The sequence below is a fragment of the Chrysochloris asiatica genome, unplaced genomic scaffold (genome assembly GCF_000296735.1).
Source record: "Chrysochloris asiatica unplaced genomic scaffold, ChrAsi1.0 scaffold00102, whole genome shotgun sequence".
Taxonomy (NCBI): domain Eukaryota; kingdom Metazoa; phylum Chordata; class Mammalia; order Afrosoricida; family Chrysochloridae; genus Chrysochloris; species Chrysochloris asiatica.
In genome coordinates, this window is record NW_006408620.1 from 1,165,377 (window position 1) to 1,191,967 (window position 26,591).

Sequence of the window (26,591 nt, forward strand, 5' to 3'; positions counted from 1 at the left end):
AGGAAGTGAAGGGAGGGTGTAATAGTCAGACATGGGATATGTCCAGCCCGCGGGCTGTATAAGGGCCAGTGAAATCATTCAGTCTGGCCCTGCTAAGGCAACCGCAATTCCAGCCATAACGTTAATGAAATGTTTGACCAAATCTAGCAGGCTGATTTCTAAGTTGATCATTTTATATGGCCTGTGAATGGTGTTATAAATATCCCAAAGGCCCTTGGCAGAAAAAAAGTTCCCCACCCCTGCAGTAGGCGTGGGTGGAGATGATAAAATGAGACCATATGATCCCGTGACAGAGACAGCCGTTTCTCAAGTCCTGTCGAGGTATTTCTACATGGCATGTGGACAAATGCATTTCTTTCAAGTGAATGTGAAAATCCACATTTTTATAGCAATACTCCATTTTAAAATGTTGATAATCAGTTCAATTAAGAAATTTCTGTGTGAGGAAACCAAAGTTTCACCTACTGGTCTCATTGCTCACGGATCTCGAACTTATAACCGCTACACAGCAGGGTCCAGTAAAGACAGCCATGTAAACAAGAATGTTGCATATATTAACTCAGTTTATTCATATCAATTCTTAAACAAAAAAGGTCCTCCAAGAGACAATAGTTCACAGTAACTGCAAAGCTTACTCACAACTTTTAAAAATACCAGTCATGCTTAGCATTCAGAGAAGATATTGTAGGATAACTGTAAAAACTTTTACCAGGAACATCAGCTTCTGACTTAAAAATTACAAATACTGAAGCATTTTGGTATCAGACACAGTAGTTTTGACACAGTCTGTTCATTTGATGAGTTTCTGGATGTGTGGAAAACTTGTACCTCTATAATTGGATAAAGCGCTTATTCTAAACTAAACATTTTCAAATGTAGAAAACAAACTAGCAAGCTACACGTACAAAGAAAAGCCCTCTAGGACAAGCTCTCCACATGTTGGATGCCAGCTTATGCACCATGAATCCTGGAAGACTAGAATTGATACAGACACTCAGCCTGAAGTCTGACCCTCCAGGCTCAACAATGGAATTTGCATTCACCTACACATTAATGACAAACTCTGGGTTAGTATAGGAGAAGCCAGCAAATTCATTTTGGTCCAAGTTCATGATGAACAGTTTATCGGTGGGAGTGAGTTCCACTGGCTGTCTGGTGAACTCTTTGTCGAAGTTGGAGGTGTCTCGCTTGTCTCTCTGCCAAATGGAAAGCAAATACATTAACACAGCATAATAAGAAGAAAACATGACCAAGCCATGCTGGTTACCAGAAAGTGGAAGACATCTTCTGGGCAGAGTCAGAAGAAGCCCTGCGCGGGCAGTATCTTAGCAGCTGCCCCTGTGCACACTGTCCCTGGCTTTTGTTCCACTTCCTTCAGGATAGAGAGTTTGGTCAGAGAATTGCTAATAAAGGAAGTCGGTGCTGGATTTTTTTTTTTAAGGATTGCTGTAAAATGTTGAGTGGATGTATTTTCTTTGGCTTTCGGGTGAATTGAGTTGGCCACAACTTCTCAGCATGCTCAATGTTCACAGAATTGCTGGCTGAGTAGAATGCCCCAGAGAAACCATTCAGTGGCCACCTCCATGGCTCGGAGGCCTTTCTTTGGAAAAGTGGGTTGCTGCACAACCACTTGGCTCCAAAGAAGGTAGCATGGTTTCATTAAAGGAGATGACCAGTGCCCACTCCACACGAGCTGGTACAAACCTAGGTATTGAAGGGGATCCCCAGAACCCCATCCACTGACTAGAAGTGAGTCTTCCTCAGCCAGAGGCTCCTCACAGGAGAGTCAACAAGTGACATGAAACCAAATCCAAAGCTTAAATGAAGGCCCATAGGGCAGCTTGAAAAACAAAACAAAACAAAACAAAAACTAACTTGATGCCCCTAATCTGGCATTTCTTTTGAGGGGCATTAATCTCAGCTTGGGGTCCTAATGTAGCACTGTTGGATAAGCACTGGGCTGCTAACTGCAAAGTTGGAGGTTCAAACCCATTAGCTGCTCCTCGGAAACTTTATACAGAGTCACTATGAGTTGGAACCCACTGAGTGGCACTTAACAACAATCTGCGTTTACTACCAAGAATTTGGCATTTGTTTCACCAGGTACCTTCAAAGTGTAGGCTAATGAAAAGATCTCATATCTGTATGTTGTTCTTAGTACCTCTTCTAAGTCTTTCTCACAGCCTCTCATGCCTTCCCATCCCTATCACATCTATGAAGCAGGTAAACCTCAACTCCATTATCTTACAGATGAGAACAGTGAGACACAGGAGGGTGAGAAGTGACTCACCTAGTCTTGAACAATGGGTTTTGGAGTTTTTACCTGACCCCATTGCTGTTAACTATGCTCCTATTCCTCTCTGTGTGGACGGCCAGCCAAGGAAATTGCATTCCCGAACAAGTGCCTGGTCTCACTTCTGTCTGGATGTGTCGACTCCAAAGTGGGAGGGTCAGTGAGGGTTGCTTGACTTGTGAGGGATTTCTCATTGTTGGGCTCATTCTCCTTTTTATAAAACCTTTTACAAGAATTGCTTAATTTTTCTGTTCCCTGAGAGAAAGGTTCTTACTTATTCTTGTGTCTGCGGGGGTGGGGATGAGGGACACATGGCTAGAAGGAAGATGATGATGTTGTTTTCCATCCTGGGTCCGGTTCCATCTTTTCTAGATGAGCCATCTCCTACTATGCTCCACCCATTCTTCTGTCTGCGTCACCCAGTTTTGTATTGTGGGAGGCCCTACCCCACCCCCTGCCCAGGTACTGTGTGCGTTGCTTCACGTGTTGAGATAAAAGTTCCAGTGTGACCACTTCAGTTAATGTCTGTGCAGCCCTCTCCAGATCTCCACACCCAAGTTAGAAGTCAACACCTCGTGATTTGTCTTCACTGGACATATTGCTATCAGAAATTTCTGGTTTATTTCTTGCTTCTTTCCAGGAGGGCAGAGTCCTTGTCTGTTTCCAGTGACAGAACAGGCTTGGGGCATAGGAGGCTGTTCATAATTTTTTGCTGAAAGAATGTATCTATGAAGATTTGACTAAGGAGCTTCTTTGCTTTTGCCAACTTAGAGTCACCCCCAAACCATGGATCTTACCCAGCAGCAAAACAATGGGGCTTTCCTGATGTCTTGCATGTTTTTCTATTAGGTTGCTGTCTAAAACTAAATGCATGCCAGAAAACAAAACAAAATGGGACTGATGCTCATTGATCCTAAGGGTTCTTCCTGTGAGCCACTATTGGGCCGTCAGTATCATGTATCATCTGAACTGTGCTCGTTCATCATTGGTTCCCTTCAAGGTGTGAGAGCTCTGGGTTGTGTGTGGATCCTGGTTGTATCTGGTACTAGGCAGATTCCTCTGGCATTCTCAGGTCATCTCTGCCTGTAGACACCCAGCTGAGACTCCCTTCCCACCAGTACCAACTTTGAAAGTCCTTTCCCATGGCTGCATGTGTTATGATTCATGCTTCATGCAGGACTTGTCTTTATGGGCACTGTCCTATTGGTAGGTCCCCACAGAAAATACTCCTGAACTTTATCCCAGAAGTTGAACTAGAATGCCCCTCTCTATTAGGACAATTCCTGAGTTGTTAGAGGAGGATTATTATTACTGTTTTATTGCATGTGTTGGTCTTGTTAGTGCCATCAAGTTGGTTCCAACTCATAAAGACCCTGTATAGGGTTTCCAAGGAGCAGCTGGTGGGTTTGAACCACCGACCTTTTGATTAGCAGTCTAGTTCTTGACCTACAGTAGCATACCAGGACAGACACATAGGCCTAAAACGAACATAGGAAACTAATGTGCCAGGGGTCTATGTGGTTTGCAAAAAACTGGCTAACAAGCATGTTATTTATGTAAAAATGTGATAATTGGACTGACCTCCTAACAAGGCGTTTGTGATTGTCACCTGATTCTTAAGAACAGGTACAGAGCTCACTGCAAATTCTAAAATATTTAAAGCATGATTCTAGAATCCTGGTAGACAGCCATAGGGAACCTGAATCGTGTTTAAGTGTTTTTTGAATTCTGAATCGTGTTTAAGTGTTTTTTGAATTCTTAGTTTTTATTTTCTTTCTAATTTAAATCCTTTAGAAAATCCCAGCCTGTCTCCACTGGACTAAAAGGCCTGTTGGTGGTGTAGTCCTGGTATGGGTTGCTACGTCAATTTGGAGGCAGTGCTAGAAGGGGTGGGGTGGTGGGGTGTTTCCCTGAAGACCTGCAGGATTCGGTGTTAAATGCCTCAAAAGACAAGGCTCAGAATCAAGCTACAAAACCAGTCGCCCTCTCCATATAAAGAGACAATATGAGGATTTGTGTAGGCCCACATCATGGAAGTGACAATGTGGCATGTTCAAGCAGAGAAGTTTGTGCCTTTGACCTTCGGGAAGGAAACCATCTCAGCCACTACCCTGCCTCTCCCGCCCACTCATCATATCACGTGATTTCCTCAATTTGCCTCAAGTGGAGTCAGTGGTGAGAAGGATGAGACTCAAAGGCAGTTAGTAGCTTTTTCTTCTTTGTAAATGCATCCCTATCTTAGAGACTCTAGATTACCTCTAGATCACATCATGCTTTTAATTGCTTATTTAATGACTGTCCTCCCACTAAATAGTTTATTCCAAGGGGACAGAGATTGCATCTTTATACCTGGTTTCAGGAACATGGTGGAGAATAGTAAAGTCCAACACACAGTTGGTGCTCAGTAAAATGCTGCTGGAATGAATGACTCAAGGGTGGGATAAATGGATGAATGCAAAAACCTTTTTTTTTTTTTTTTCCTTTCTGGATTTTCAAAGTATTCCTAATGGATTATGGATTAAACTCTATTTCTTTGTCTCCTCTGCATTTGGGAATACTGATAGGAAATAAAAATGCAGGAATTCTAATGATCCTTGACTTCCATAGACCTGACCAGTCCTCTGCAAGGTGTGTTAGGGGAACAGAGAGTACGGCCTGAGAACTTATTTCTAGAAATGAGTAAACTTTTAAGAAATAATGGCAACAATTTAGAAAATGTAGAGTGCAGTGTCTGTGTGTGTATATATATGTATGTATATATCATATATACATATAGAATATATTCTATTTATAATCTATCTAACTACCCATCTAGCTTACATTGCTCTCTAAAGTTGTCTCCAATTTTTCAAGGGCCTAATTGTCCTGAGAGCATGTCCAAGGAAAAGTCTTGGTGACCCAACAGCCAGACGAAGAACCTCAGAGAACTTGCTTGTAGGCATGGCTCCCAGTGCACTGTTAGAGAGCAGACAGACCCAGGCTGAGGGTCGGAAAGCTGGGCTTGCATTCCAGCTCAGTGACCTGGGGCAAGTCATTTTGTCTTCAGATACCAGTTCCCTGCAATAAAGGGAGTGGTTTGCCCTGGAACTCACTGGTAGCGTAGTGCTTACGAATCGGGCTGCTAACTGCAAGTTTGGCAGCTCGAAACTACCAGTTTTTCCTTGGGAGAAAGATGAGGCTTTCTGCTCCCATAATGATTTGCAGCCTCGGAAACCCTGTGCAGGGTCACTATGAGTCAGAACCGACTCCATGGTACTTAACAACATTGGCTCAGACCTCAAGCTTGCTTCACCTTAGCTCCAGCTTACAGGCACAATGGTAGCAACAGGGGTGATTCCAAAAGGCCCAAGCAGGGAGTAGAAAGGAGGCAGGCAGGGAGAAATGAAGTGCAGGGAGCCTGGGCTAAGTAAATCCCCATCGTGGTTTTCTTGCAGATGGGAAGTCTTACTTCAAGGACATTTGTCAAGTGTGTAAAGTTCTCTGATGCCCCAGAACTTCTGGAAATCCCTTAAATTGTGGTAAGAATTCTCTTTAGGGCTGCTGAGACTAGCAAGAGGTGGCAGACAAGGATGAGGAGTCGCCTGCTGTCCTCATCTGCTCAGACAAAACGGAAATTTCCTCCACCCAGGGGACTTTCTTGGACTCAGGGACTTACAAAGCCACTTGAGAGAAAGAATATTTAGCCCAAGCTGGTAGAAGTGACAACTTTGATAAGAAAACCAAGCGTCTCAGTCATGTTCTTAGCTGGCCCCTAAACTTCTATCTAGCTGGAGTGGAAACTTGGGGCTCTGACTTGCTGAACAACACAGCAAAGATTACACTGTGGATTTCGTTCCTTTCTGTCTTGAAGCCCCAGGGAGCCCTCTCTGTAGTGTGACTCCACAGACTGCAGCGTTCCTTGAAATCGCATTTCTTCTTCTCTTTCATTTTATTTTATCTCGATGCTAGAAGAAAAATGGCATATAACACATACCCAGATACAAATGGACATTACACAAACATCTTGTAAAAACAATATCAAAGTGGAGAGTACAACTGTCTTTGTTTCAAGAAAGACTCTCTGAGCACTTAATTGGCTTTCCAAAGTCAGTCACAAACTTAGATAAATCCCATGCCACAAGCATGGGTCTGCTGGGCTCCACAGCCCCCTTCTTGGTTAAATCAAAGCATGGTGGTTAATAACATTTGGACACGTAGTTCAAAGCATGTATAACAAAGTGAGTAACCTGTTTTGGCATCTGAACAACAGAAGTAAAACCCCAAAGCAAATGAAATTTGAAATGTAATGTAAAACCATGGCCCTCTGGGACCTTTCTAGAGTGACCATGTCTTTTCAAGCAGTGGTACCAAATGCCCTTTTCAAGTAGTTTGGGGATGAGGGCAATTAGGGACACACAGTATCAGAAATGAGATGCTGAGACAGCACCCACCCTGCTTACCCTTTAGGCCATGCAGTGTTTTAGATAGAAACTATCTAAAAGCACAGACTTGGAATTTTAAAGGATAATCATCTCAACTTTGGGTTCAAAAGTAACCAAATGTTCTTTTAGTGTGTTCTTTTCATAGTTATGGAGCCTCCAAGCCTAAGTAACTATGTACTTGGGGATACGCAAAACTCTAAGCCTAGAAGTAGAAGAATTGTGGTAGCATCCAATTCTCTCCCCCATTTTGGGCAAACAGTCTAGATTGGAGAATATATGAAAACGGTTGGAGCATATATTCTCCCTACTAGAGCCTAGGTTAGGGGGCATGTTGGAGAACTCCCTTGTAAGAGGCCTTTGTCAATGTGTCAATTTTGCAGTAGCGTTTTCGGTGAGCCGTCTGCATAGTCCAATCTTGCAGAGATGCTTCAAAGTACCTGAGAACATTTGGGTTCTGAAACATGGTCACTCTAGTCTTAACAGCAAATAAAACATGAATGCAACTTTGCAATGAAAAATAATGACACCACAATAGTCATTGAGTTTAAATGACAGAAATGAAGGACAGAAATCTACAACATCTACTTAGCTCTTGACTTCAGGTTTTAAAAATTCAGAGTTAACAAAGGAAAATCCTTCGAATTCTGATTGGTCAATATTCCTGATGACTTCCTGGTCAGGAGGTGTTAGGACTGGTGGATGGCGGGTGAAAAACCGGTCGAAGTTTTCAGCATTTCGCCCACACTATGAAAGGGGAAGAAAAGAACTTGTGGTGGGTGGGAAAAAAAAAAAAAAAAAAAAAAGCCAAAGCCAAACAAAACAGAACCAAACAAAATCAGAAATGATCTTTAGTCCCGTTCCTTTCATGACCTCAGAAAGGCTGTCTGAATGGTTAGAGATGAGAGCAACTTAAAATGAAAGTCCTCATGAACTTTGGGACAGGATGTTGGGCTCCTGACCTTGAGTTGTTGTAGCTTATGAACCGCCCCAGGTGTCCTTCTAGACAGGGATTGTCTGACAAAGGCATGAGATGGTGGGGCTAGTGGCGTGTGCGTGTTCCCTCAGCTTACCCCCCAAACCCAGCCAAGTTCATCTGTTGAGAGAGATGGAGTTACAGCACCTGAGATGTTTCATGTGGTACAAGATGCAAATCAATGACGCATTTATACATCACCTGGGACATTTCAGTATTTAGCAGCAGATCCCTCACAGCGCTGTCCTTGGGCTCTCAATCAGGAGCAGTTGATGCTTTGCAGCGCAACAGAATACAAGAGTTTACAAACCCCTGTCATAGGAGAAAGACCCTAATTGCAAAACCTGGACTGGACGCTTGCAATGCTTGGGAAACCACGAGGTGCTGGTGAGCTTGGAAGTCACTGACCCTTGATTACAAGGCTCCAGGAGGCCAATTTAGCTGGCCAGTCTCCAACTAGGGAGGAGGGGGGTGATGAAACAGAGCAGGACTTGTTTCCCAGATCCAGAATGGGAAAACTGTTAGCATTTCACAGCCATTCTGCCCGTTCTGCCTTCGCTATGGTTCTGAGGCAGAATCATAACGTGTGTGTGAGTGTTACAAACATGTCTGAGTGTACATACACATACATACTAATTCCCTCCTGAAGAGAGGTGGCAACCCACTGTATCTGGGGCTCTTTGTTCTAAGTGGTAAAGCCATTTGCACAGAACTCACACTGTCTTTAGGAGATAGCCACAACCGAAGAACACAGTAAGTTAACAATGATAAATGCTAAGATATATTACTCACTTGTACATGTCAGACATCCTGGACCATTCTTACTTGCATTATCTTAATCCTCCCAGTGATGGTGGAAGATGGACATGCCAAACCCATGTTATAGATGAAGAAACTGAGGACAGGGAGATTGTGTCCTTTGCTCAAGGTCACAGCTAATGAACAGCAGAGCTTCAGTGTCAACCAAGTTCAGCTGATGGTGGAGGCAAAGCTGCACGCTCTGTGTTACAAGTACAGCGGATTGCTTAGTGACTGATGAAACAGAGGCCTCTATTTCCCACAGGGTGGGAAATCTGGGAAGGAAAAGTGAGATCTCTAGTTTGAATGACTGCGAATATGATGACATCAATCACCAAGACAGAGAAGGTTGGAGAATTAGGGAAAGATGACCGTTTCCATTTTGAACCTGCTACCTTTGAGGAGCCTGTGAGAATCTATGCGATGACCAGAGGTACAAGCGCTGGAGCTCAGAAAAGAAGTTTTGAAGAAAATCTGGAAGTGGCGAAATACAGGGAAGTAGAAGAGATGAGTTATAATGGTATAAACTAATAGGGACTGCAAAAATTGCTAAACACACATTTTCTAAGTATTTTATATACATTACCTTTTACATTCATGTAAAAACCCTATGAGGTAGGCATTATTCCCCTTTGCCAATGAGAAAGTTGTCCCAATGCTGTGGAAGAGGGGTAGGAGAACCAGGAGAGACAAGCATCAGAGAAGCTGATCAATGAGAACAATATGTCCAAAGTATGAGAGACGAAGTTTGGCCATCTTGGCCTCCAAGGAGCACTCTGGCTGCACTTCTTCCAAAATGAATCTATTGGACAGGTTTCAGATGAGCTTCCAGACAAAGACAGACTAGGAAGGAGGAGTGACAAACCACTTCCAAATATTTAGTCACTGAAAACCTTATGAATAGCTTCAAAACAGAGTTGACATTAATGATGTGGACTGATGTGGCATGAGTCAAAATGAGAAGAAACACCCGTAAACATCCATTAATAATTAGAACATAAAATTATGAAGTATGAGTCCATGAACATTGGAAGTTGCATAAACATCGATGTTCTAAAGACTTCACCAAAAGAGTAAAAAGGGAACCCACAGAATGGGAAAAAATCTTTTGCAATGACACATCAGATAAGGGACGCATTTCTAACATATATAGGAAACTACAACACCTCTACAAGGAAAAGACAAATAACCCAACTAAAAAATGGGCACAGGACATGAACAGACACTTCACCCAGGAGGAGATCTGGGCAGCCAACAAACATAAGAAATGTTCATGCTCACTAGCCATCAGAGAGATGCAAATCAAAATAACAATGAACCAGCAATAACAGCAAAGATCAAAAAGGCAGAGAACAACAAATGCTGGCGAGGATGTGGAGAGACTGGGACCCTCCTACATTGTTGGTAGGATTGCAAAATGGTCCAACCACTCTAGAAAGCAATATGGCGCTTCCTCAGAAGGTTGGAAATAGAAATACCGTATGCCCCAGCAATTCCTCTACTTGGTATCTACCTACAAGAAATACAAGTCAAAGATCAATGTTCTAGGCATTCGTGAGCTGAAATGGAATGGTACTGGCCATTTTGACTCAGACAATCATATGGTTTTACTGTGCTGGGAATGTCAAATTGAAGAGGAATGGCATCACATTCATTGTTAAAAAGAACATTTCAAGGTCTATCCTGAAGTACAAAGCTGTCAGTGATACGCTAATATCTATACACTTGACAGGAAGATCAGTTAATGCAAGTATTATTGAAACGTACCCATCAACCACTAATATTAAATAAAGGAAATTGAAGATTTGTTACAGACTTCTGCAGTCTGGAATTGATCAAAAGTGCAATTACTGATGATCAGAATGTGAAAGTTGGAAACAAAAAAGGATCAGCAGTCACAAAATATGGTCTGGGTGATAAAAAATGCCAGATAGCAGAGTATAGGATTTTGCAGGACCAATCAATAATTTATTCTTTGCAAATCACTTTATTTAACAACATAAAAGGTGACTTTGCACGTGGACCTCACCAGATGGAATACACAGGAATTGAACAGACGACATCTGAGGAAAGAGACAACACAGCAGCTCCATATTATCAACCAGAACAAGGTCAACTGTGGAAAAGACCATCAATTGCTCAAATACAAGTTGAAATTGAAGCTGCAAGAAATTAAAACAAGTCTACAACAGCCAAAATTGAACCTTGCGTTTACTGCGTCTGAATTTAGAGACCATCTCAAGAACAGATTTGGCACACTGACATTAGTGACCGAAGACCAAATGAGTTGTGGGATGACATAAAAGACTAAATACAGTAAGAAAACAAAAGTCCCAAAAAGACAGGAAAGACCAAAATGGATGTCAAAAGAGACTCTGAATGTACAATAGCTAAAGCAATATGGAGGAATGATGAAGTAGAAGAGCTGAACGGAAGATTCCACATGGTGGCTCAAGAAGACAAAGTATTATAAAATGTGAAAAGGCCTGGAATTAGAAAACCAAAAGAGAAGAATACACTTAGCATTTCTGAAGCTGAAACAACTGAATGCAAAATTCAAGCCTGGAGTTGAAAAATTGAAGGATTCTATGAGCAAAATACTGAACAACAAGGAGTATCTCCCCCTCCCCCATCCCAAAATAAATATGGAAAGAATACACAGCCATGGTACCAAAAATACTTGACGTTCAGCCATTTCAGGCGGTAGCATGTGATCAAGAACTGATGGTACTGAAGGAAGGAGTCTAGGCAGCAATGAAGACATCGCTGGACATAATGGATGCAGTACTGGAGGTTGCTCAGTCTATGCCAAGAAATTTGGAAGACAGCTGCCTGGTTAATTGTTTGGAAGAGATTCAAATTTGTGCTCATCCTACAGAAAGGTGGTCCGACAGAATGTGGGAATTATCAGAACAATATCATAAACATTCCTGAAGGTAATGCTAAAAAGGTTACAGCAGTACATTGACAGAGAGCTGCCAAAAACTCAAGCTGGATTCAGAAGAGGTCATGGATTGAGAGATATCATTGCTTGTATCAGATGGATCTTGGCTGAAAGCCCAGAATATGAGAAAGATGCGTATCTGTGTTTCATTGACTATGCAAAGGCATTGGACAATGTGGGTCCTAACAAATTATGGAAGACATTGAGAACAATGGGAACTCCAGAACACTTCACTGTGTTTCTACAGAACCTGTACATAGACCAAGAGACAGTCATTCAGACAGAACAAGGGGATCCTACATGATTTAAAATCAGGAAAGGTGTGTGTCAGGGTTGTATCCTTTCATCATCCTTAGTCAAACTGCATGCTAAACGAATGATCTGAGAAGTTGGATGAAATGAAGAATGATACCACCTGTGATCTGCAGATTCATTAACAACCTGTGACATGAAGATGATGCAACCTTGCTCAATCAAAATAAAGAGGACTTGAAGCATTTACTGATGAAGATCAAAGACCACAGCCTTCAGTATGGATGACACCTCCTATTATAAGGAAAACAAACATGGACCAATAAGCACCATCACAACAGACAAATTTAAAGATAAAAGCTGCCAACGATTTCATTATATTTGGATCCACAGCAGCATTGGGCACACAGGATGCACAGTCTCTCTTCAAAGTGTTAAAAAGCAAAGATGTTACTTTGAAGATGAACGTGTACCCGACACAAGCCATGGTATTTTCGGCCACCTCACATGTGTCTGAAAGCTGAACAATAAGGGAAGACGACAGTAGAGTTGATGCCTTTGAATTACGGTATTGGAAGAAGTACAGCCAGCATGCTCCTTAGATGTGAGGATGGCAACACTCTGTCTCATGTACTTTGAACTTGTCATCAGATGTGACCTATCCCTAGAGGAAGGACTTCATGCTTGCTAGAGGGTAGGTGAAAGAGAGGAAGACCCTTACCAAGATGAACTGATCCAGTGACAGCAACAGTTGTGAGGAAGGCACAGGACTGGGCAGTGTTTTTCTCTGTTGTACGTGGGGTTGATATGAGCCGGAAGTAACTTAACAGCACCTAACACCACCACTCACGGTGTGTGTGCTGGGTATAAAATGAGATAATGCATGTACCTACCACAGTACCTGGCTTCGAATAAGTGTCCATCCAGCCCATCACAGCCATAACTACTGTTTTGTTCTCCTTCCCCATCACAAATCCCTACAGACAGCATATGCCTCCTACAATGGAGGATTTTCATGGTGTTGAAGTTTTTAAAATACCATGCAAACAGACTTGCATTTTTAAAGACTCAAGTCAGACTTAAAGAAACCTATTTGTTATTCCATGCCAAACTGAGCCAGCACCTTTGATATCTTGGCTTCAGGACTTAGAAAGTGATTTAAGTAATTCTCAACCCTCCTTTCAAGACTTGTGGTTGGCTTTTCTTCCAGTAAGGAAAAAAGTCCCACAACTTACAACTTGATGGAGAGTCATTGTCAACAGTGTGGTTAGGGTTTGTTGCCCAGATTCATCCATCCATTTCTGCATTTGGTCATTCAAATGTTTATTGCACATTTGCTGCGTTCTAGGTGAAGGAGCTCTGGTAGTGTAATGGTTACGAATCGGGCTGCGAACCGCACGGTCGGCAGTTCAAAACTACCAGCTGTTCCGTGGGAGAAAGAGGAGGCTTTCTACTCCCATAAAGATTTACAGCCTTGGAAACCCTGGGTAACTATGAGTAGGAACCGACTCCACGGCACATAACAACAAGGTACTGGTGGAGGTATGGGGGTTACAGGAGTATAGGGGTAGAATCCTTGCCCTCCTGGGGCTTAACCTTCTACTAAGGGAGAAAGGCAATGAGCATGCGCACAGTGGGTTCAATGCACCAGACTGCAAAGCCATTTGAACTGCAAGGTGGGCAGTTCAAGCTCAACAGCTGCTCCTCTGAAACCCTATACAGGGTCGCAACTGACTCAATGGCACTTAACAAGAAACTAATAAAAGGTTGGTGGTTTGCACCCACCAAGTGGTGCTGCAGAAGTCAGGCCTGTGATCTACCTCTGTAAAGATGACTAAGAAAACCTACTCCGTACGCATGGAGTTACGAGTCAGAATCGAGTTGACAGCCGTGAGTTGGGTTTCTGTGTGGGTTTAGAATGGAACATCAGTGCTGAATGGGGAAGGGGGATCGGGGCAGTAGTGAGGCCAGTTAGGCAGCTACTGTCATAATTCAGGCAAGAGACAACGGTGGCTCCATGGAAGGTGATGATGGAGAGATGCATTAGGATTTGGGTTGTCTTTGAACTTCGCATTATTAAGATCTGCTGATGGGTGGGTGGGATGTGGGGTGTGAGAGGAAGAGCAGAGTTGGAGGTGACCTGAGACTTTGGCGTGCAGGTGCTATTTATTGAGATGGAAAATGGGAGTGTGAACAGAGCCGGGGGCGGATCAGACCCTTGGCTTCCTTCATGATGAGTTTGAGGTCCCAGTGGAGAGCTCTGGTTTGCAGACAGCCCTCAGCTGCAGTGTAGGGGTACACAGGAGAGGGATGCTGGGCTAGCTACAGCAATCGTCACAGGATGGATGGAAGTGGCTGGGAAGGGGTTGGGAAAAGAGAGGCCAGTGGCAGGGTCGCTGGCACAGATGGCACGTCATATAAGGTGTTTATCTTTGGCCTGGGTGTTGGGTCTAGACCAACGAGTGTAGGAAGCAGATTAGCTGAGACAGAGTCTTCAGGGGCCATTTTTCTTTAAAAACCATCATTCCCATCCACACCAGAAGGTTTTTGCTCTGCCTGGGTCTCCCCAGAGGCTCTGGTGGGAGAAACAACTTCTGGTAGCCCAGCATCCTCCCTCCCAGGCTCCCTCACTGCCTCAAAGAATAATGAAATCTTTCAGTGAGATAGCATAGACGAGTGGAAAGAACAGGGGTTAACCAAGGGGGCAGGATACAGCGGGGAGCGTGATTTCCCTGCTAATAAGCAGCTTACGGGGCTGGCGGATCACAGTCTCCCTGTGAAGTGTTTCCGTGTTTTTCAAATGGAGCTCTCACTGCCCATTAGCTTCGGGCGTGCTCCCTAAATGGAGACGTCAGTCCCAGGAAGACAGTCTGAGTGGGCTCTGCGCCTGCTGTGTCCTTGGGGAACCGAACCGGGAGCTGGTGGCAGGAATGGCATTAGCAACTCAGCACAGACCACGCCTGCTTCTCTGGCCAGCCTGGGTGAACACTGCGGTCTCACTCAGCTACTACAAGAAACCTTGTCATCAGAATGCACCAGTGGGGCTCTTGGATCTGCAATCAACCGAGTTGTCTAAATCAAGTAACACCTCTGGCAGGGATGGAGAGGGTAGGAAGGATTTTGCTTTGCTGTTGAACTGGCCTCCAATGTAAGAACCCAGGCAGTTTGAAATGCTGATCTGTGAGCTCTGTTACATGAGAGACCTTTTTTCCCCCCCTCCTCTTTTTTTCTAATTTCTATTGCATGGTATTCATAACAGCTCCCAGTGCAATTCGACATCCCAGACCAGCTGTGTGGAGTTAGCTGCAGCAGGCAGAGGGGGTCTTTGAAGACTACAAACTTAAGCCTGGCATCCCCTTGCTCTTATTGTAATACAAGGCTTTCAACCAGTTCATTTTGGTTCAACCCCCTGTTGAGAATTCTGCATACACAGAATCAGAAACTCCAGTTGAACAAGCTGCCCGGATGAATCTTATAGATCCCATCCCATGAATCTACATGCTGTTAAGTGCCATCTAGTGGGTTCAGATTCATCGCGACCCTGTATAGAGTTTCTGAGGAGTGGCTGGTGAATTTGAACCGCTGACCTTGCAGTTCAGTGCTTCCTTTTACAGTGCCACACCAGGATGCCTATGTATGCATAAAATGCTATTAAAATATGGATTCTGATTCTGGGTATCTGGGGTGGAAATGCAAGTCCTCAGCAGGGGTTTGAACCTTAATGAACCCCTTAGAAGCCCGGAGGTAGTGACTTCTCCTTGCCTGAAGCCCATACTCTTTAGCATGGCTCCTCGGGCCATTTTGGACTTGGCCTTGGTCACCTGGTCAGTAACCACCCACCCCACTGTCTACAGCCTAGTCCAGATTCCCCCATCTCCAGTTGCACTAAGTCTTTTTGGTTTCTAGAGAGCTCTGGTAGCATAGTGGATTACAAACTGAGCTGCTAACGAAAGGTCAGCAGTTTGAGTCTACCAGAGGGTCTGAGGGAGAAAGATGAGGTTCCCATAAAATTTCACAGCCTTGGAAACCCTTCAAACGGTCACTATGAGTCAAAACCGACTCCACAGCACACAACCACCACCTGGACACTCGTGTACTCCCTCACCTCTAAGCCTTTGCACAGACTCTTGCCTCCCACCCTCCTCTTCACCTGGCTTTCTCCTTCCAGACAGACTTCACTTCTGCCAGGAGGTCTTTCCCCACCCTCCTCTATACTCCTGGGTTTATCCCATCATGATACATGATGTTCAACAAAGAATTGTTAGAAAAATGAAAAATGTAGAATCAACTATCCGCTAATAGGAAAAAACATTGCAATAAATAATGATACATCTATTTGATGATTACCAGGCAGAAACCTTTTTTTAAAATTAGGTTGACTTGATGATTTTGACTCATGGCAACCCTGTATAGGGTTTCTCCAGTGGACTGACTGGTGGATTCAAACCACTGACCTTGTGGTTCCTAGGCCAGTGCTTATCCTCTAGAGCCATCATTACTAAGTGTGTGTACAATATGCTTCCATTATGTAATTTAGATACAAAACGTACATGCTCATATATGGCGCCACTTTAGCACACAGAATGTCCTCTCTCTAGGGACGGTCCCTCTTGATACCATGTCCAATGTTTATAAGACGAAGTTTCACTATCCTTCCTTCTAAGGAGCATGCTGGCTGTTCTTCCAAGAGATTTGTTTTTCTTACAGTCTATGGCATACTCAACATTCTTCAACACCAGTATTCAAATACATCAACAGGAAACACCTGAAAATACCATGGCTTGGCTCAGGCATTAAGGTAGTCCTCAAAGTGACATCTTTGCTTTTAAACATTTTACAGAGGACTTTTGCAGCAGATTTGTTCAATGTAATACAGCCTTAGATTTTCTGGTTGCTGTTGCTTCCATGGGCACAGACTGTGGATCCAAGGAAAGTGAAATCTGACAACTTCCATCTTTTTCTCTGCTCATCATGATGTTGATTATTGGTCCAGTTGGGCAAGAATGGCACAAGGGTCACGTCTGGTCTCTTCCAGCTTCACAAGGAAGGAAAGTCACTATCATCAGCTTAAGACGCAGAGGTCAGCCGTGCCTCCACCCTTCTTTATTCTGACACCAACCCCCCCACCACCACCACCACCACCACTGCCTGAAGCTGGGATCCATAATCTGTTGCAGTGACCACAGAGAAGTCACTGTCCATGTTCAGGAGTATGAGGTTTATTAGGGAAGTTGTGGCTCCTAGCGACCCTGTATAGGGTTTTCAGAGGCTTTAAATCTTCTTGGGAGCAGGAAGCCTCATCTTTCTTCACTGGCAGCTGGTGGGCTTAAAACACCGACCATACCGTTCGAAGTCCAGAGTTTACGTATGGAGGTGGTTGTGGGTAAATCTGAAAATATTCACATGAACTGGTCTTCTTTGTAAGATATGGCTAGTATTCTATCAGTAACAGTGTTGTACTTTAAGGAAGGTCTTGAAGTGTCTTTTTAATAATAAATGTGATACTGTTCCCCGGCATAGCACACCATCTGATTGTCTAATTCAGAATGGCCAATACCAGTCTACTTCAGGTGAGGTGCTATGCATGGGTTAATGCGCTGGACTGCAAGGTTGGTTTGAACCGCAAGGTGGGCGGTTCAAGCTCATCAGCTGCTCCTCAGAAAACCCTATACAGGGTGGCTATGGGTCAGAACTGACTCGATGGCACTTAACCACTACAACAATAATGCCTAAGATATCTATTTTCATTCCACTTTTGGCAAGTTCCAATTTTTCTAGATTCCTACTTTTATATATTCTGTACTCCCATTATTATTCCCATTAAGATGAGTCATGCTACATCTGCAAATGGCGGTCCCGAAAACATTCCTCCAGTCACGTCATTAAGGTCAGCTCTACTCTGAGGGGGCAGCTCTTCCTCAAAGCTACTAAAAAACGACCCAGTACAAACGCTATGGACCACAACAGAATACTGTCCTGTAGAGTATTAGAAGAGACACTGTCTACCTGATATCCTTTCCCAGGGACTGGTCCCTCCTGACAGTACGGCTGAAGTATGAGAGATGAAGTCTGGCCATGTTGGCTTCTAAGGAGCATTCTGGTTGTACTTCTTCCACGGTATTTTTAATATGCTTCTCCAACACTCAGATGCATCAATTCCTCCATGGCCCTCTTTATCACTGTCCAGCTTTCACATGGGATAGAACTGGGTAAGATTCCAGTTGATCATACATCAGGTCATCATGAGTTGGCATCAACTTGATGGAAACTAATAACATAATAACATGGAGCCATCTGCTCAACTTCCATCAAGACACCAGGGACCTTCAGGAGAACATGATTTTAAAAGGTCACAGTGAAAAACTCCCCAGGCCACATAGCCTGGGTTAAAAAGAAAGGATTTTGGGGGGTTGTTTTTAATGAGCAAATTCAATGCAATTCCAGGTGATTTTCATGCATTACGGTACCCACAGCAAGATGAGAAGCCGGCAGCTAAGCACAGAGCTGCACTCACGTTTGATCACCTTTTAAAGTAGTTTGTGGACCCAGGCTTTTCTCCTGAGCAAAGAGTCAGGCAGTGTCTGTCTCTTTAAGAGAAGAAAGAAAAGATGGGGGGCTTCTTTTTCTGCTAATAATGAAAGTTTCTTACAATCAGACATATTTTGTCTCCATGTCTATTTAGGAGGATTTTTGCAAGAGAGGGGTCTTTTGATAGCAAGGTTCCTTCAAAATTCTTATTATAAAATACAAAGTGACGCATTCTTCATCCATATTTCAGCTTCAACGTTATCTCCTCTGAGGAGTTGTTCTGGATCACTCCCAAATAAAGATGATTCTTCACGCTCTGTCAGAGCATCCTGTCCGTGTCTTTGTCGTTGTAAGATGCAGTTGAGCTGGTTCCAACTTATAGAGCCCCTCCCTGTGTATAACAGAAGGAAGCACTGTCCTGTCATGCGCCGTCCACACAATCTTTCCTGTTTGAGCCCATTGTTCCAGCCACTGTGTCAACCCATCCCATTGAAGGTCTTCCTTTCTTGATGTCCCTCTGTTACTGAGCAGGGTGTCCTTCTCCAGGGACGGACCCCTCCTGATACCACGTCCAAAACACATGAGATGAAATCTTGCTATTCTCATTGCTAAGGAGTCTTCTGGCCATACCTTTTCCAAGTCAGATTTGTTTGTTCTTCTGGCAGTCCATGGCATATTCGATATTCTTCATCAACACCATGATTCAAAAGCATCAATTCTTCAGACATCCCTATCCATTGTCCAGCTTTTGCATGCACGTGACACCACTGAAAATACCCTAATTTAGGTCAAGCCATCTTTGCTTTTGAGCACTTTTAAAGATGTCTTTTATAGCAGATGTGCCATTTCGTTTCTTGACGGCTGCTTTCATGAGTGTTACTTTTCACAAGTAAAATGAAATCCTTGACACCTTCAGTCTTTCCTCCATTTATCGTGATGTTACTTCTTGGTACTGTTGTGAGGATTTTTCTTTTCTTGATGTTGAGCTGTAGCTGATACTGAAGGCTATACTCTTTGACCTTCATCAGTAAGCGCTTCACATCGTCTTTGCTCTCAGCAAGCAAAGCTGTGTCGTGTACATCTCACGGGTCGTTAATGAGTCTTCCTCCAACCCTAACGCTGTGTTCTTCAGACTGCCCACCTCCTAGGATGATTTAGTCAGCATACAGATGGATTACGTATTGGGAAGATACAGCCCTGAAACACACCAGCAGCATCCCTTCTTCTGTTTGAATGGCTGACTACCCAGTCTATGGTTTTATGTCTATATGTCTTTGCCTATCTGTTCATTATCCATATTGCCATCTAAAATCTATGCTCCATGAAAACTGAAGCCACACCTGTTTTCCTCACAACTGCGTTTTTTGGACTTAGTGGCACTTTAGGATAAGTACTGGTCAGTTTGAACCACAAGGTTGATGGTTCAAACCCACCAGCCACTCCTAGGAAACTATGCAGAGTCACTATGAGTTGGCACCAACGCAAACGCACTTAACAACAACATAGGACTTGGCCAACAGTAGGCACTCAGTCTGGTTGAATGGATGGATCAGAGTGTTCATTAAGTGCTTACAATGAGCTAACTGGAGTCCCTAGTTAATCACTTGACTAAGAGCCAAAAGGTTGGTTGCTCACACTCACCCAGAGGTACCTTGGAAAACAATCCTAAAAATGTTTCTAAAAGGTCACAGCCTTGACAATCGTCTGGAGCAGTTCTCCTCCACACACGTGGGGTTGCCATCTACTCAGAGGAAACTAACCATATGAACCAGCTATTGCACGTGATGCTTTGCAATTATTGTCACAATTTATCCCCAACAGCTCTAGGAAGCTCTTGCTGAACAAGGAGGGATTTTGGGGTTTAGAGCTTAAGTGTCTGACCTAGTCAAGCACTGAGTAAATGTCAAAGCCATGGTCTGATCCCAGACCTGCCAACAGAGCAGAGCTAGAGTCTTCTCCCAGCTTTCTATAGTTACTGCAGAAACCACCACGGGTTTAAAGAGCACCAGGAGACACCAACAACAAAACCTCCCTGGAATCATGATGCTAACATTTCGGCTTATGTTCTTTCGGAATGGTGGAAGAATAGATGACTGGGAGCCTTTACTTCTTAAACAAATGTGGAGTCACTATTTTACTCTTAGCCTGCTTCTTTCAAAAAAAAAAAAAAATTAATTAATTAAACTGCAAACATAGTCACATGACAACAAAGTGTTGTATTTTTCTTACCTACTCTTCACCATTTATCCTAAACCCACATGGCTGGCTTCAAAGACACCAGCCCTTGGATATACATATTTTCCTTTTATCTGTACATATTTTTTTAGCTTTGATTCTCCCAACAAGTCTGAGAGGTCATTAGGAAGAAGACTTACCTCCACCTAACATAATTTAGTAAGTTAAATTGTTCAAGGTCATGGCAGGTCACCGTGAGTCTGAAGGACTGAAAGGCAATTACTAGCACCACCAACAATATACAGAGTAAAGTGGAAGGTTCGGCTCCTGATCTGTTTGCTTCCGAAGTCCACGGACTTTCTACAACTCCTTTTTGTTGTCGTAAAGTGCCGCCAGTCAGTTCCGTCTCAGAGCAACCCTGTCTAGGGTTTCCGAGGAGCAGCTGGTGAGCTTGGAACCACCGACTCTGCATTTTAAACCAACCTTACAGTCCAGCACATTAACCTACCATGCCATACCAGGACCCCAGTACTGCCTCATAATATGTTTTGGTTCGTGTGGCGTGGACTTTAAAGTCAGGTTGAAATGGGAACTAGTCCTGGTACAACCTGCTGGCACGTTAGCTAAGTTCCCTAAGCTCTAGCTTCTTGATCTATCAGATGGACCTACCTCTTGTGTGGTGACGAAGGATGAACAAAGTCGACGTAAACCCCTTCCCATGATGCTTCACTGCATAGTAGTTGTCACTGAGTATGAATGACACAGGCACACCAGGACCACATGGGACCTTCCTCATGAGCCCCTCGGATAAGTATGGCTGTGCCTTAGGCCAGAAAGGGTCTCTGCAGGCTGGCTCACCCACAGCCCACAATCACCACCACCACCAAGTCGGCTCCTACTCATGGAGACCCCATGTGTGTCAGAGCAGAACTGTGCCCCATACGGTTTTCAATGATTTTTCGTTTTGGTTTGTTTTTTTTTAAGTAAGTCACCAAGTCTTATTGCCAAGGTGCCTCTGGATAGACTTGAAGCTCCAAGCTTTTGGTTAGCAGTTACGTGTGTTGATTATATGAGCAAGCCAGGGACACACCCCAACCTACCCCAGAGTTACAGGCAAAAGGAAGACCTGCTGCTGAAAACGAAAACCAAACAACCTTCCAACCAATGCTGGCGAGATGTGTGAGGAACCAGCAAGGTCCTACCAGGTCCCAGGGCTCTGTTACAGGAAGGCAGGAAAGGATGCATGCCAGAGGCAAAAGGGACACTTTCCCACTGCCATCAAACAGCACTTCTGCAGGACATTTCTAGCCGACTCATACACCACCTCTGAGTTGTTGTTTTTCATGCTTCACTTGGGAGGGGTGGGCTTTGTGGTTGTTTTTAAGAAACTGCACCTACAAGTACACAAGAAATGAGATTTTTCTTCCCTTTTTTTCACATCATGGCACGTCTCGACCCTCCACCGTCTACTGTTAGCACCAGTCTTCATGGAGTTGGTATTTGTTAGGTGTGACAGGAGGGTAGGAGGGAAATCAGTCAATGTGGCATTGTACAAAGAGCGAGAAGACAGGTTTACGGAGGAGGGAGGGACTTTGAATTTTATTTTCCAATTACACTCACCCGCAGAGCTAACCAGGAAGCTCTTAGAGGAGTTAAATAGATTTATTGTTTATTCATTATTAATTTTTAAACTTTTCATTGAATTACGTGAAGGTTTACTGAGCAAATCAGAAGTAGATACAGAAACAGTCTCCAAGAAATTCATCAGTGAGCAGGGTACAGAGAAAGGGCTAGCAGGCTAACAGCGTTTGCAGTACTTCCATTGTCGTTAAGTACTGTGGAGTCGGTTCCGACTCATAGCAGCCCTGCACAGGGTTTCCTAGGCTGTAAATCTTTCCAGGAACAGAAAGCCTCATCATTCTCCTGTGGAACGGCTGATAGTTTCGAACTGCCGACCTTGAGGTTGGCAGCCCGACTCGTAACCACTACGCTACCAGAGCTCCTTGTACAGTACTTCTAAGGTTTGCCCACAACCCCTGTAAGACACACCAAGAGCATGGCCACAGTGGGTGGCTCTGGGAAGGGGAACTAAGCGGCAAGATGGCGGGGCAGGGCTTGTTTTCACTGTGCAGCTTTCTGTGATGTTTGATTTTACTTTTTCAGACTTTTTTTTTTTTAAGGAGGGAAGACTCAATGACTAAATAATATGAAGCCAAGGAGGACAAGGCAGGTCTCTGAGAGGAGACACTCTTATGGTCACTGATGATCTTTCCTGAGAGAAATTTCAGTGAAATGTCGGGGGAGAAGCCAGACTGCACAGAGCTGAGGTAAAAAGTGGAGGAAGCAGCTACTGACAGCTCTTTCAAAGGTCTGTTTCATTGTATGTCAGGTCAGTGGCTCGAGGGAGGAGTGGATTTTTAAGAGGAAAAGAACAACATGTTCATGTCCTGGGAAGACAGAGAGCCAGGACAGAGCCAGAGTGGACATCTGCTGTGTCTGCCCACCCAGCAGGCATTCTCTCTTCTGGGTCTTCTTGGAGCGCCCACCCCTCCTCCTCTCTCAACATGTCTGCTTAAGATGAAAGGGGAATTAAAGGCTTAGGAGAGACAGGTGACCCAGGCCTGGCCAATCAGTACAGTCCATTCCCCCGACACAGAGATTACTGGACAGATGGGCTTATGACCCAGTATCTTCTCATATGACTAAGTCCCAGGTTGCTGGAGTTTTAGGGAAAGGAATTCCTTTTTGGCAGGAGTCACTGAGATAAGAGGTCTTTAAGTGTGGAGATGCTATGTGCCTGGGAAAGTGAGAAGGAAGAATGAAGTCAACACAGAGGAACAGAAACACGAGGGATTTAGAGAAATGGATTTCTGCCGACACTGTTTGAGACCCTGGATCCAGCCACATCGGACTACTTTAGTATTATTGTGTTAAAACTCTGACTCAAACCCAGTTCTTAGTTGCAACTGTAAGAACTGTAATAAGCCCAGAGAGAAAGTGAAGACAGCCTATACAGAGGCTGGAAGGATGGGGTCTATGGAGGGCGTACACGATGAGGAGGTCTATTTTCCGAGATGTGGAAAGAAGTTTAGGAGGTCAACATGATTCTGCAATTGCTTGGAGGGAGCAGGAACTTGAAGGGCCACCTCCCCAGAGCCACCATGGACCTTGATTTCCCCATGATTTAGGAAACTGTGCAATTGACTGGGAATAAGAGGATTGGAACTGCTGTAGAGACTTTAGGAAGGAGATGTCTAGGGAGACTCATGGAAGGATTACTGAGGAATGCTAAAGGCCCTACTGCAATCAAAAAGCATGCATTTATGGAGGCTCAAGGAGGCAAGTAATTTGCCCATCCTTACTTAGCTGCTAAATAGCAAAGTTGGGTCCACTGGCTCATCTTCTTCTATTCTCCCACCCTTTGGTCATAACTTACTGGGGTATTGTCTCTACATGGTGCAAAAAGTTAATGTGCCCAGATGCTAACTGAAAAGTCACAGGTTCAAATCCACCCACAGGTGTGTCAGAAGAAAGGCCTGGTAATCTACTTCCAAAAACTCAGTCATCAAGAATCCTGTGGTGCCCATTCTACTGAGACACATGTGGTTTCCATGAGTCAGGGTCCAGTCAAAGGTAACTGGTGCGTCAACGGGGTGTTGACAGAATCGACAGAATTCAAGCGGCCAAACTTCATGAACCACCATCCTCCTGAGCCCATGCCCTAGACAAAATGTAAACCTGGGACTGGACCAAGTGCAGCTGCATTAAAGAGATGAGAGAAGATACATCATACTGTCGAAGAGTATGAACTTGGAAGATGAAGAAACAGGACTTTAAATTGGCACTAGGACTTAGTAGCTGTATGAACCATGAGCAAGTTACTTAACCTCTCTGAGCCGGTTTCCTCACATGGACAGGAAAGATAACAATAGCATTGATCTTTTGAGCTGCTTAGGGACTAAATGAGATTAGTAAATTAGGTAGAGTGCTCTGTTCTCCAAAAGAGTAAAATTGAATAATGCAGTAAAATACGCTAGCCTGTCTTATTGCTATTACTGTGGCTAATGTTATTAATAGAGCCCTGCACCTAAGAAATGGGGCGGCCATTTTCTTGGCCTGATTCTGGTACATTTCCTGTGTACATCACTTACAGATCTCTGGGCCTCTGTTTGCTCATCTGTAGATCAGACAAGTTGAATTTGATGTCTAAAGCATCCTTCAACTATTGACTTCTATCATATTACAGTTCCTGACATGCATTTTTGGCACGTTTATACTCTCTCTCACCATATGACCTACCCACCCTTCCACCATCTAGAATTGGTGGGGAGTTCAAACAATTAATGTGCTCGGCTGTGACCTACAGGTTGGAGGTTCATTTCTACCCAGAGTCCCCTTAGAAAAAGGTCTGATGAACCACTCCAAACCATCACCCACTGAAAACCCTTTGGTACACAATTCTACTCTGACTCATAGGGGGAAGTCAGAATCAACTTGATGGTAACTGGCTTTAGTCTCCCATTTAATTCCAAACTGTCGCCTTCTCTGCTCCGGGACAGCTTTCACTGCACCTAGCAAGTGATTTAGGAACCTTATGGGACAATTACAGTCATTTTAAGGGAACCTGGTTTGCTCTGTAGTTTAAATAGGTTGCCCTCAGGTAGATGGTGTGGGTGCTGTGGGATAAAGCACGGGACCACAAGGTTGGTGTTGAAACTCACCATCCGCTCCTTGGAAACTCTATATAGGGTCTCCATGAGTCAGAAACGACTCAACGACACTTAGCACCAACAAGGTAGATGGACACACAGAAAGTGAGAGAAACAGAAAGACAAACCCCCAACTTTCTGTCCTGAATGACTCTTGCCTGTTAGTCAGTGTATGAATGTGGCCTAATATTTTGATGAAAATTTTGACCTCTGCAAACTCCACACTCTGGACAGAGTAGAGAACCAAATGGAAAAGCCTCCAGCCCTTCACCAGCCAGCCCTAAGTGTCTCTTACCAGATTCTGCCATGTCCTGTCTGCTGTCTTTGTCAGCCTAGAAATTAGAGCCTTAAGGAACAAGTGAGATTTACAACTTTGAAAATCCTCCAGTGAATTATAAAAGGTGTGAATCTGTTACTTGTTTGTTGCAATATTTTAAAATAAATTTTAAATCATTTGAATTTTAAGAACGCTTAGTCTTTTTTTTTCCTATTATGTAATAGACACCATTAGACAATGTTATTGTAACTCTCTCCTCAGACGCAATCACAAATCTTAAAAAAGACGCTCCAAGTGCTTCTAACAATCTTTCTAAGGATCTGAGGCAGGGAAGAGTCCAGGGTTCAAATCCTGGCTTTGCTACTTCATAACTGCTATATCTTAAGTGAATGTTCTAACTTTTCTGAGCTTCATTTCCTATCTGTAATATGATGTTGGTAACACCTACCTTGTAAAATTGCTGTGCAAATTAGATGAAGTAACGAATGCAGGGCATGTAAAACAGTGCCTGGCCCAGAGAAGAATTCAATAAATAGTGAGCTGTTGGTTGTCCTTATTTTCATGAAAAGACAACATGGGATTTGAAACCTTACTGGTCAGATTTCAAAGTTCTCTCTAGTTACCGAATTTCTGAGAAAACAACTGCCACCCATAAGAATTGTTCTTGTTAAGTGCCATTGAGTCAATTCCGACCCTGGGGTTTCCAAGGAGCAGCTGGGGAGCTTGAACCACCGACCTAGCAGTTCAAACAACTTTGCAGTCTGACACATTAGCCCACAGCGCCATACCAAGGCTCCACCCATAAGAATTAGATGATGCCTAGTAATGTGGCTCTGTAGCATACGTACTGAATGATTGGTGGTTCAAATCTACCAGCTGCTCCTCAAAAACCCTAATCAGGGTTGCTATGAGTCGGAATAGACTTGACGGCATTTAGCAACACTAACAATCTATCTATAAAAGGCCTACTATATATCTCAAAGATTTCCAAAATATTTACACAGTACAGATTTTATGAGAGTTATTTCAAGTCACAATTTAAAAAAAACAACATATTGTTCTCTTAAGTATCTGGTACTTTAGGGGGAACTAGCTTTTGTGCATAACTAGATCATATTTTGTGAAAGTTAAATCCCTTTCGTAAGCCTTGCATTTGGAGTTTTAATAGCAAACATACAAAGGTCACACTTTCTGGCTTCGATTCAGAAATGTCAGCACATC

General features: G+C 43.7%; 1 protein-coding gene across 2 annotated transcripts in view; it reads right to left on the minus strand.

The window, feature by feature from the left end:
• Positions 1–545: 545 nt before the first annotated feature.
• The window catches only part of PRKCB (protein kinase C, beta), a 448,755-nt gene continuing 422,709 nt past the window's right edge, over positions 546–26,591 (minus strand). Inside the window, exon 17 of one of the 2 annotated variants that reach the window (XM_006867193.1) lies at positions 546–1,196. In XM_006867193.1, coding sequence (XP_006867255.1) covers positions 1,044–1,196 — 153 coding nt within the window. In that variant the 3' untranslated portion in view covers positions 546–1,043. Of the gene's footprint in view, positions 1,197–7,299; positions 7,459–26,591 lie in introns of those variants that run through there. The other variant, XM_006867194.1, reaches the window with a different exon arrangement.